We start from the raw sequence: 12,943 nt of genomic DNA on the forward strand, positions 1-12,943 counted from the left end.
CTGTTACTACTTACTCTTACTGTACTAGGAGTCTAGGACACTCAGTCACTGTGTTCATAGGCTACTAGCTCCTGCGTGCGTGCACTCACTGTCTGAGTGTACACACACCCACACTCCATTTCCTTCTGATCGCTGATTGATTATTGTAATTAGTTAGTTCTACTTACTGTTACTACTTACTCTTACTGTACTAGGAGTCTAGGACACTCAGTCACTGTGTTCATAGGCTACTAGCTCCTGCGTGCGTGCACTCACTGTCTGAGTGTACACACACCCACACTCCATTTCCTTCTGATCGCTGATTGATTATTGTAATTAGTTAGTTCTACTTACTGTTACTACTTACTCTTACTGTACTAGGAGTCTAGGACACTCAGTCACTGTGTTCATAGGCTACTAGCTCCTGCGTGCGTGCACTCACTGTCTGAGTGTACACACACCCACACTCCATTTCCTTCTGATCGCTGATTGATTATTGTAATTAGTTAGTTCTACTTACTGTTACTACTTACTCTTACTGTACTAGGAGTCTAGGACACTCAGTCACTGTGTTCATAGGCTACTAGCTCCTGCGTGCGTGCACTCACTGTCTGAGTGTACACACACCCACACTCCATTTCCTTCTGATCGCTGATTGATTATTGTAATTAGTTAGTTCTACTTACTGTTACTACTTACTCTTACTGTACTAGGAGTCTAGGACACTCAGTCACTGTGTTCATAGGCTACTAGCTCCTGCGTGCGTGCACTCACTGTCTGAGTGTACACACACCCACACTCCATTTCCTTCTGATCGCTGATTGATTATTGTAATTAGTTAGTTCTACTTACTGTTACTACTTACTCTTACTGTACTAGGAGTCTAGGACACTCAGTCACTGTGTTCATAGGCTACTAGCTCCTGCGTGCGTGCACTCACTGTCTGAGTGTACACACACCCACACTCCATTTCCTTCTGATCGCTGATTGATTATTTTAATTAGTTAGTTCTACTTACTGTTACTACTTACTCTTACTGTACTAGGAGTCTAGGACACTCAGTCACTGTGTTCATAGGCTACTAGCTCCTGCGTGCGTGCACTCACTGTCTGAGTGTACACACACCCACACTCCATTTCCTTCTGATCGCTGATTGATTATTGTAATTAGTTAGTTCTACTTACTGTTACTACTTACTCTTACTGTACTAGGAGTCTAGGACACTCAGTCACTGTGTTCATAGGCTACTAGCTCCTGCGTGCGTGCACTCACTGTCTGAGTGTACACACACCCACACTCCATTTCCTTCTGATCGCTGATTGATTATTGTAATTAGTTAGTTCTACTTACTGTTACTACTTACTCTTACTGTACTAGGAGTCTAGGACACTCAGTCACTGTGTTCATAGGCTACTAGCTCCTGCGTGCGTGCACTCACTGTCTGAGTGTACACACACCCACACTCCATTTCCTTCTGATTGCTGATTGATTATTGTAATTAGTTAGTTCTACTTACTGTTACTACTTACTCTTACTGTACTAGGAGTCTAGGACACTCAGTCACTGTGTTCATAGGCTACTAGCTCCTGCGTGCGTGCACTCACTGTCTGAGTGTACACACACCCACACTCCATTTCCTTCTGATCGCTGATTGATTATTGTAATTAGTTAGTTCTACTTACTGTTACTACTTACTCTTACTGTACTAGGAGTCTAGGACACTCAGTCACTGTGTCCATAGGCTACTAGCTCCTGCGTGCGTGCACTCACTGTCTGAGTGTACACACACCCACACTCCATTTCCTTCTGATCGCTGATTGATTATTGTAATTAGTTAGTTCTACTTACTGTTACTACTTACTCTTACTGTACTAGGAGTCTAGGACACTCAGTCACTGTGTTCATAGGCTACTAGCTCCTGCGTGCGTGCACTCACTGTCTGAGTGTACACACACTAAATTTACTTGTGATTACTACTGATTATTGTAACTGCTAGTTGTACTTCCTGACTGTTACTACTTACTTACTGTACTAGGGGACACTCACTCAGTCACCTCACCAACCAACCCACTCCATTAAAGTACCCCACTTTTCACCCGCCCTTTTAAAAAACTTTTGTCTATACGCCCAAAACATTGAAGATGTCTGGAAGTGGCAGCCAGCGCGGTTTGGGCAAGGGGAAGGGCAGCAAGGGAATCAGGAGGAGAGGGAGCAGCATTGTGGCAAGCCGCGGCCGCGGGCGCGCCACCATGCACAGTTCCGCAGCAGCAGCGTCAGTGGCTAACATTCCTCCCATAGCCACTGGCCGTGGACGCCTTGGGCGCCGCCCAGCAGGAGCATCTGCAACTCACGCTGCAGAGACACAGCAGCAGCAGCGTGTAGCACCTGCTCCCATTTTCCTCCAGCCGGGTCGGAAACGTCCCATTGAGGAAAAGGATGCAGACACTGTGGTGCAACTCATGACGGAGGATGAGCAGCCCGCCATCAGCTCTGCATCCGAGGCCTCCACCCTCACCACCACCACCACCACCACCACCACCCCTGTTCGCAGCAGCCGCCCAGCAGGGCCTGGGGAGGAGGCCAGTTCACCATCAGTCGCCGACCTGTCACTCAGCAGTCTTTTTACCCCAGGCACCATCAGGGTATTGTCTGCTGTTGTTGGCGATTTTGAGGAGGAGATGCTGATGGGCACTTTGGGGGAGGAGGGATTGGACAGCAAGACTGTGGCGACAGTCAAGCGTCCCATCCATGCATCAGGAGAGGAGTTTGGGGGGTCATCATCCCAGCAGGACATGTTTCAGGAGGGGCATGATGATGATGACCCGGTGACAGACAGAGACTGGGTGCCACCACCTCCAGGGGATGTCGTCCTCAGCAGCTCTGAGGAGGAGGAGGAGGATGCGCTTGTGGGCCTTGCAAGGAGGCGCATCATTGCAAGCATTGGCAGCGTCCCACAGCCTGCTGGTGTCTCAGGCTCAGCAGCAGCAGCAGCAGCATCAGCCAGTACCACCACCAGCCGCACCCAAGCCCCCCCCCAACCACCACAGGGAGACAGGCAGCAGCGCTTCCATGCCGTAGGGGGAAGTTTCTGTCACCAATCTGGCGGTTTTTCACCATGCCCACTGTGTACAGCAAGTACGCCACTTGCAACCACTGTCAGCGGAAGTTGAGCAGAGGTGCAGACCCCTTAAAGTTCAGCACCAGCTCGCTCATCAACCACCTTGCGGCTAAACATTTCCACCAGCATGAGGAGTTCCAGAGGCTGAAGGCATCTGGTGCTGGCAGTGGCACCACACCCATCACTGCACAGCCTTCAGCAGCAGCAGCAGCAACAGCAGCCACCCGCCCTCCTGCTCCTCCAGCAGCACCAGCAGGAGTGCGGAAACGCACTGCTCCTCCCCCCTCTGCAACTCCTGCCGCCGACACTGAGGCCTGTTCTGGCAGCCAGTCCTCAGTGGCCTCCTCTGCTGTGTCTGCTGATTCCCGTGTCAGCAAAAGGCCACGCCAGAGCCTTTTTAACGAGTCCTTCCAGGGGGTGGTTAGGGCTCTGCCTCCCAGCAGCCGTCGCGTGCGGCAGCTGAACGGCTTGCTGGCACGGGCCATGTGCTCCCAACTCCTGCCGTACACGCTCGTGCAGGAGGGGAGCGACATTCGTGCGCTGCTTGCTTGCGCAGCCCCAGACTGGCAGCTCCCCAGCAGACACTTCTTTGCCCGCAAGGCCATTCCTGCACTGCACCGCTTTGTGATGGCCAATGTTTAGCGAGGGCTGGAGCACGCGGTTGGTGAAAGGGTCCACGTCACCATGGACTCCTGGAGCAGCCGCTTCGGGACAGGCCGCTACCTGTCCTTCACTGTCCACTGGGTCAGCTTGGTGGAAGGGGGTGAGGATGGGAGAGCAGCAGCGGGCACAGCAGCAGCAGCAACACAGTGGGTGGTGCCACCCCGCAGGGTCAGGGGAACTGCAGCAGGTTCCTCCGATCCTCTGCCATCCTCCGGCACACCTGGCCAAACCCCCCGCCTCAGCAGCAGCGTGAAGGCCCGCCACTGCCAAGCGCTGCTGCACTTGGTCAGCCTTGGGAAGACCAAGCTGACGGCAACCCATGTGTTGGCCAAACTCCAGGAGCAGGAGAGGATTTGGCTGACCCCCAGAGGCCTCAGAGTCGGAGAGGTGGTGGCCGACAATGGGGCCAATCTGGTTGCCGCAATAGACAGGGGAAACCTGACCCACATCCCCTGTCTTGCCCACGTGCTGAACCTGGTGGTGCAGAAGTTCCTGCGCACCTACCAGGGGATGGGCGAACTGCTGGAAACGGCAAGGAACGTTGTGCGTCACTTCCGGCGCTCGGCTGCAGCCTGTGCGAGCCTGGAAGACGTGCAAAAGGAGCTGGATCTGCCACGCCATCGGCTGATCCTTGACGTTCCGACTCGCTGGAACTCCACCCTGGCGATGTTGGAGCGTCTGGTTGAACAGAGGCACGCTGTCAAACAGTACCTTGCCCTGGCCACTGTTTCCGCAGCTCAGAGAAGGGACAAGACCAGCAACATCCCGTCCATCGTCCCCGATGATGACTGGAGGCACATGCAGCAGGTGTGCTTAGTGCTGGCTCCCTTCCTGCAGGCCACAAACATGGTGAGCAGGGACCATGCTATGGTCTGCGAGTGGGTGCCCCTGGTTTCTCTGCTGAACAGGGCCCTCGATGCTTTGCTGGAACAGGGAGCGGCAGCCTTGGACCAGCAGGAGCGGCAACCAGCTGCGCAGTCCACCTCTGAGGGGGAGGAGGAGGAGGACTTGGTGGAGGTCCCTGACCTGGCTGCTGATGAGGGGGATCAGCACAGCGCAGCTGAGTTGGTGCGGGGGTGGAGAGAGGATGAGGCGGCAGAGGAGGAGGATGAGGACAGCACTGACGTCGATGTGCCAGCAGACGTGGCCCGCCTCTTCCCAATGGCAGCGCACATGCTGACGTGCCTGCGCAGGGACCCCAGGGTGATCCAGATGAAGCAGAGGGAGGACATCTGGATCAGCATGATGTTGGACCCACGCCTCAAGGGGAAGTTGAGCCAGTTCCTGCCGCCTGCAGGAGGAGACCCAGCGCAACAAATAAGGAGCTTGCAGCAGGCCCTTGTTGAGCGCTTGGAGGAAGCCTTCCCCCAGCCTTCCACCCCCACTGTCCAGCAGCCAGCACAGAGGCAGCAGCAGGTGCCTGCATCCAGCAGCAGCAAGCGCCCCACAGACCTGCTGTCTCTCAGCCACGAGCTCTACAGGACTGTAGAGGCTCCGGCAGCAGTGACTAGAGAGGAGATGCATGCAGCAGCATCCTCCTCCGGTCACAGCCAGCGCCTGACCCGCATGGTGGCTGACTACATGGGGTCGTACAGCGGGCTTGACAGCGATGCCCCTGTTGATCCCATGGAGTATTGGGTCAAGCGCATGGAGATCTGGAGCGAGCTGGCGCAGTACGCCCTGGAAGTGCTGTCCTGCCCCCCTTCCAGCGTGCTGTCCGAGCGCTGCTTCAGTGCAGCTGGTGGCGTGGTCACCGAGAAACGCTCACGTCTGTCTCACAAGTCTGTGGACAGACTGACGTTTCTCAAGATGAACCAGGCGTGGGTGGAAGGCGAGTTCCTGGCCCCTGTTGTCGGCGAGAGGGGGACATGAACTGGCTGCCGGAACCATCGTTAATGTGCCTTACCACCCTTTACCACCTCCTGGCTCCTGCTCACTAAGCCAGCCTGGTTCACTTTGACTATTACGTCGCCTGCAGCCACACATTTTACACCTACAGTGGGCTGCTGTGTACTGCCCTTCTGCTGTCTGTCTGTGTTTCCCACTGCCAGGGTACACAGAATTACCTTCTTCTGCTGCCACTCTGCCACCAGCTATTACGTCAAACAATAGCTATATTGGTTGTAAAACCAAAAACCAAAAAACCATTAAAAAAAAAAAAAAAGGTTTAATTTTTCTGAGGTGCCCGGGTTGAAAACTGTGTTGTCCCAGTTGTGTATTGGACACAATGTGGGCTGCACGACCGCTGTCTGGGACCTCCTGTTGTGTTTATTTACAGCCCTGGTATCACCGCTAGGTACCAGGGCTATTATGTCACGCTGCCTACCTGCTGCCACACTCACACTGCTCCTCCATACCTCCTCCTGCTGCTGCTGCTGCTGTCTGTCTGTGTTTCCCACTGCCAGGGTACACAGATGATTTACCTTCTGCTGCCACTCTGCCACCAGCTATTACGTCAAACAATAGCTGCTCGCCTACTCCTCCATTCCTCCTCCTGCTGCTGCTGTCTGTCTGTGTTTCCCACTGCCAGGGTACACAGAATTACCTTCTTCTGCTGCCACTCTGCCACCAGCTATTACGTCAAACAATAGCTATATTGGTTGTAAAACCAAAAACCAAAAAACCATTAAAAAAAAAAAAAAGGTTTAATTTTTCTGAGGTGCCCGGGTTGAAAACTGTGTTGTCCCAGTTGTGTATTGGACACAATGTGGGCTGCACGACCGCTGTCTGGGACCTCCTGTTGTGTTTATTTACAGCCCTGGTATCACCGCTAGGTACCAGGGCTATTATGTCACGCTGCCTACCTGCTGCCACACTCACACTGCTCCTCCATACCTCCTCCTGCTGCTGCTGCTGCTGTCTGTCTGTGTTTCCCACTGCCAGGGTACACAGATGATTTACCTTCTGCTGCCACTCTGCCACCAGCTATTACGTCAAACAATAGCTGCTCGCCTACTCCTCCATTCCTCCTCCTGCTGCTGCTGTCTGTCTGTGTTTCCCACTGCCAGGGTACACAGAATTACCTTCTTCTGCTGCCACTCTGCCACCAGCTATTACGTCAAACAATAGCTACATTGGTTGTAAAACCAAAAACCAAAAAACCATAAAAAAAAAAAGGTTTAATTTTTCTGAGGTGCCCGGGTTGAAAACTGTGTTGTCCCAGTTGTGTATTGGACACAATGTGGGCTGCACGACCGCTGTCTGGGACCTCCTGTTGTGTTTATTTACAGCCCTGGTATCACCGCTAGGTACCAGGGCTATTATGTCACGCTGCCTACCTGCTGCCACACTCACACTGCTCCTCCATACCTCCTCCTGCTGCTGCTGCTGCTGTCTGTCTGTGTTTCCCACTGCCAGGGTACACAGATGATTTACCTTCTGCTGCCACTCTGCCACCAGCTATTACGTCAAACAATAGCTGCTCGCCTACTCCTCCATTCCTCCTCCTGCTGCTGCTGTCTGTCTGTGTTTCCCACTGCCAGGGTACACAGATGATTTACCTTCTGCTGCCACTCTGCCACCAGCTATTACGTCAAACAATAGCTGCTCGCCTACTCCTCCATTCCTCCTCCTGCTGCTGCTGTCTGTCTGTGTTTCTCACTGCCAGGGTACACAGAATTACCTTCTTCTGCTGCCACTCTGCCACCAGCTATTACGTCAAACAATAGCTATATTGGTTGTAAAACCAAAAACCAAAAAACCATAAAAAAAAAAAGGTTTAATTTTTCTGAGGTGCCCGGGTTGAAAACTGTGTTGTCCCAGTTGTGTATTGGACACAATGTGGGCTGCACGACCGCTGTCTGGGACCTCCTGTTGTGTTTATTTACAGCCCTGGTATCACCGCTAGGTACCAGGGCTATTATGTCACGCTGCCTACCTGCTGCCACACTCACACTGCTCCTCCATACCTCCTCCTGCTGCTGCTGCTGCTGTCTGTCTGTGTTTCCCACTGCCAGGGTACACAGATGATTTACCTTCTGCTGCCACTCTGCCACCAGCTATTACGTCAAACAATAGCTGCTCGCCTACTCCTCCATTCCTCCTCCTGCTGCTGCTGTCTGTCTGTGTTTCCCACTGCCAGGGTACACAGATGATTTACCTTCTGCTGCCACTCTGCCACCAGCTATTACGTCAAACAATAGCTGCTCGCCTACTCCTCCATTCCTCCTCCTGCTGCTGCTGTCTGTCTGTGTTTCCCACTGCCAGGGTACACAGAATTACCTTCTTCTGCTGCCACTCTGCCACCAGCTATTACGTCAAACAATAGCTATATTGGTTGTAAAACCAAAAACCAAAAAACCATAAAAAAAAAAAAGGTTTAATTTTTCTGAGGTGCCCGGGTTGAAAACTGTGTTGTCCCAGTTGTGTATTGGACACAATGTGGGCTGCACGACCGCTGTCTGGGACCTCCTGTTGTGTTTATTTACAGCCCTGGTATCACCGCTAGGTACCAGGGCTATTATGTCACGCTGCCTACCTGCTGCCACACTCACACTGCTCCTCCATACCTCCTCCTGCTGCTGCTGCTGCTGTCTGTCTGTGTTTCCCACTGCCAGGGTACACAGATGATTTACCTTCTGCTGCCACTCTGCCACCAGCTATTACGTCAAACAATAGCTGCTCGCCTACTCCTCCATTCCTCCTCCTGCTGCTGCTGTCTGTCTGTGTTTCCCACTGCCAGGGTACACAGAATTACCTTCTGCTGCCACTCTGCCACCAGCTATTACGTCAAACAATAGCTATATTGGTTGCAAAACCAAAACCAAACAAACCATTAAAAAAAAAAAAAGGTTTAATTTTTCTGAGGTGCCCGGGTTGAAAACTGTGTTGTCCCAGTTGTGTATTGGACACAATGTGGGCTGCACGACCGCTGTCTGGGACCTCCTGTTGTGTTTATTTACAGCCCTGGTATCACCGCTAGGTACCAGGGCTATTATGTCACGCTGCCTACCTGCTGCCACACTCACACTGCTCCTCCATACCTCCTCCTGCTGCTGCTGCTGCTGTCTGTCTGTGTTTCCCACTGCCAGGGTACACTACACAGATGATTTACCTTCTGCTGCCACTCTGCCACCAGCTATTACGTCAAACAATAGCTGCTCACATTACTCCTCCATTCCTCCTGCTGCTGTTGCTGTCTGTCTGTGTTTCCCACTGCCAGGGTACACAGAATTACCTTCTGCTGCCACTCTGCCACCAGCTATTACGTCAAACAATAGCTATATTGGTTGCAAAACCAAAACCAAACAAACCATTAAAAAAAAAAAAAAAAAGGTTTAATTTTTCTGAGGTGCCCGGGTTGAAAACTGTGTTGTCCCAGTTGTGTATTGGACACAATGTGGGCTGCACGACCGCTGTCTGGGACCTCCTGTTGTGTTTATTTACAGCCCTGGTATCACCGCTAGGTACCAGGGCTATTATGTCACGGCGAGCTGCCTGCCTCATTGACTGCCTGCTGCCACACACTCATCCTCCTCCTCCTGCTGCTGAATTTACCTCCTGCTGTCTTTGTGTTTCCACTGCCAGGGAGCACATACAATGGCGCTTCCAACATGCGTGCGCCCACCAGCTATTTGTTACGCTCAAAAATAGCTGCATTTCTTTAAAAAAAAAATTGAAAAGAGAAATACGTGAAGAAGAAGAAGACGATATTGAAAAAGAAGGAGAAGGAGAAGATGAAGATGAAGAAGAAGATGAAGAAGAAGATGAAGAAGATGATGAAGAAGAAGATGAAAAAGAAGAAGAAGATGAAGAAGATGAAGAAGATGAAGAAGAAGAAGATGAAGAAGAAGAAGATGAAGAAGAAGAAGAAGAAGATGAAGAAGATGATGAAGAAGATGAAGAAGAAGAAGAAGAAGATGAAGAAGATGAAGAAGAAGAAGAAGATGAAGAAGAAGAAGATGAAGATGAAGAAGATGAAGATGAAGAAGAAGAAGAAGATGAAGATGAAGAAGAAGAAGAAGAAGAAGATGATGAAGAAGAAGAAGAAGATGATGAAGAAGAAGAAGAAGATGATGAAGAAGAAGAAGAAGAAGAAGACAATATAGAAGAAGAAGAAGAAGATATAGAAGAAGAAGATCTAGAAGAAGAAGAAGAAAAATAAAGAAGAAGAAGAACAAGTATATACAGTAACACTACTGAACAAAATTAAGGACACAACTTCTCTTTCCACATTTTTTTTTAAAGGAACATCCCCACATAATCACTTGCTGTTGTTACTTGGAAAAAAAGATGTTTCTTGCATCATTCACCCTCAAAACAAGTGTTGGAAGCTATTTAAGGCCAATTCGAATAGTCAGCTCGAATAGTGAGCTCGAATACCGACTCGAATAGTGAGCTCGAAGTCCGAGGTCGAATCGAATAGTAAAAATTATTCGACTCGAATATTCGACTGACCTCGAATAATTTACTATTCGAATTCGACCAAACTCGAATTTTAAAAAGGGGTATTTGAGCATCACTAGTCTGTATTAAGTGAAAAATGTTTCTTTATTCAAATGTAGTCAGGGAGCAGCTTATCCTGGCTCTGGGTTTTGATAAGCTGTTCCTTGAATAAAGAAACCTTTTTCACTGACTGTCAAGTCTACTTGGGGGAGGTAAGTCCACCACTACCTCCCTGTTTTAAATGGCTTTTAATGATTTCATCCTGATCTGGTGCCTCTGTTGTATACATTAACTGTTAATTGCTCATGTACTTTTATGTTATTGACATTGTTCGGATCCAACTATGATCTGTTACTATCATAGCCAGTCACATGCCTTCTCCCCTTCATTTATTCTGCACAGGGGCTCATTGTTGGCTATGTCCACCACTAGTACTGTAGTTGTTTTTTGTAGGATGGGCTTTTGACTCATTCTGATCATTTACAGTATGATTCAAAATGTGTACTATTGGCCTCCTTAGAGGTAATCCCGAGTCAGGCTCAGGCTGGAAATCCGCAACTCAGAGTGGTAACCCCATGCTGGATCCATGGAAAGTGTGTATTGTGCACGGCTGCCACAGATCTATCTAGTGGTATGATTTTTAGGGTCTAAAAGCATTGGAAAAAATTGCACCACTTTCAGACACTAAAATCTGGGAAATAAACATAACGCCATGATGGAGGTTAATTAACATTTTCGAAACAAAATGTCACAGGAAATAATTTACTACAGATCCAATTTTATGCCCATGTGTGCAAGACAGGCAGGAATGACTGCAGATACTGTATGTTTTTTTGACACCTTCAGGCTTTGAGTCACAGTATAATTTGAATTATTTGAATGACAAGCAACATTCACTTTGGAAATAAAAAAAAGTTCTCTTTTTTTTACCTGAAGCTCCACTGTCTCCTTTCTCTCCTTTTGGTCCTGGTGGCCCTTGTTCTCCTTTTGGCCCAGCAGGTCCAATGATCCCTGGTATTCCTGATGGTCCTATAGTACAAAAATGGGAATCAACGTTACCAGCATATAGATCTGAGTGTTGTTGCCAGGAGAACGCGGTTGCTGGTCAGACCAGGATAGTCCTAGCGTCTTGCTATCTCCAAAGAACTACGAGTTGTGAAGGTCCTATGCTGGTTTTTTTATAGGCCGATCTGTGGCCTTGGGCATTTAATGTTCAGCCCCAAAACGAATGTAATTTCCCATATTGTTCGCACAGAACGTTTGCCATATCCTTTCCGGCTGTGATAGTCAACTTCAAAGCTTTCCTGTCCCACCTTGAACTTTGCAGATATTTCCCGTCTCCCCATAGATCTAATTTCCACAGGTAACATTGTAGTTTAACACACACATTGAAAGACTTCTGATTAAGGGTTTCCTGTTAGCCTTTGAAGTTCCCAGACTCAGTTGGTCCTGATTTGTATATTGGGACAATGGGGCTGTCTACATATACACAGAGTTCAAAAGCCATGCAGACACAGACTATCCTTCGCCAAATGGCTGCTAACTAGCAGCTCCCTGCATCCAGAGGAACTAAATGCTAATGTACTTCACACTGCCATACACACAATCACATTAGCATTCAGTTTCCATCAGTCAGGTGACCAATGCACACCCTGAAGCCAGCTGCCAGCCTGGCCTCTTAACATACATACACATCTGACATAATACACAAAATACAGACAAAAAATGTGAAAATATGGCTTCCACGAGATACAATATGGCTGCTATGTTATACACAACCTTACTCCTCCTCTTTCAAATTGGCGCAGGGCAGATGATCTACCCAGTTCATCCTGCCAGCGCCTACACTGTTGGTTCTGCTTGACGGGACAGTCCACCAGCATTCCCATGATTGCTCCCCTTCCTATGTTGAATAGTGAAGCTATATTGTTGGAGAACTAAGCTCCAGCTCAGCAATTTGCCATTGTCACCAGAAACCTGATGTAACCAACTAAGAGGGTTGTGGTCGGTGACGACCGTGAACATGCGACCGTAGAGATAGTGCTGCAGCTTTTGTAGGGCCCATACAATTGCCAGGCACTCCTTCTCTATGGTGGCATAAGCTACCACCCGGGGTAGCAGCTTCTGACTTAAATACAAAATCGGATGTTCTTCCCCAGTTTGGTTTATCTGGCTTAACACAGCACCTAGGCCAAAGGCTGAGGCGTCCGTCTGACTACAAACTACAAACCACTACAAACTACAAACTACAAACCATCGGCTGGCGCTTGCAACACTGGAGGGCTGGCTAGGGCCCTCTTCAGAGCTGTGAATGACTGTTCACATTCTGGCTTTCAGAGAATCTACTTGGGCAGCTTCTTTTTTGTGGGGTCTGTCAATGGCTTGGCGAGGGCACTGTAGTTGGGGACAAACTTTCTATAGTACCCAGCAGTTCCTAAGAAGGACTGAATCTGTTTCTTCATTTGGGGGGTGGACCAGGACACAATGGCATCTACCTTCCCAGTATCTGGATGAAGCTCTCCCCCCCACCACATGTCCCAGGTACTGTACCTGTTTCATACCTATCTGACACTTGTTAGGCTTGACTATTAGTCCTGCTGCAGTGATTCGTCCCAGGACCTTTGACAGCGGCACTAAGTGGTCTTCCCAGTTGGCACTAAACACGGCAATGTCATCTAGGTAGGCGACAGCGCAGTGTTCCAATCCTTCCAGGAGACCATTTACAACCCTTTGGAAGGTGGCTGGGGCATTTTTCATTCCAAAAGGCATCACATTAAACTCAAACAGACCCGAGGGGGT

At 49.6% G+C, this 12,943-nt stretch overlaps 1 protein-coding gene across 1 annotated transcript in view; it reads right to left on the bottom strand.

Annotated features, from left to right (window-relative positions):
• The window catches only part of LOC137536794 (pulmonary surfactant-associated protein D-like), a 127,232-nt gene that overhangs the window by 39,829 nt on the left and 74,460 nt on the right, over positions 1–12,943 (bottom strand). Inside the window, exon 7 of the mRNA XM_068258995.1 lies at positions 11,075–11,173. Within this exon, the coding sequence (XP_068115096.1) occupies positions 11,075–11,173 (99 nt within the window). The remainder of the gene's footprint in view (positions 1–11,074; positions 11,174–12,943) is intronic.

This window comes from Hyperolius riggenbachi, chromosome 10 (genome assembly GCF_040937935.1).
Source record: "Hyperolius riggenbachi isolate aHypRig1 chromosome 10, aHypRig1.pri, whole genome shotgun sequence".
NCBI classification, from domain to species: Eukaryota; Metazoa; Chordata; class Amphibia; order Anura; family Hyperoliidae; genus Hyperolius; species Hyperolius riggenbachi.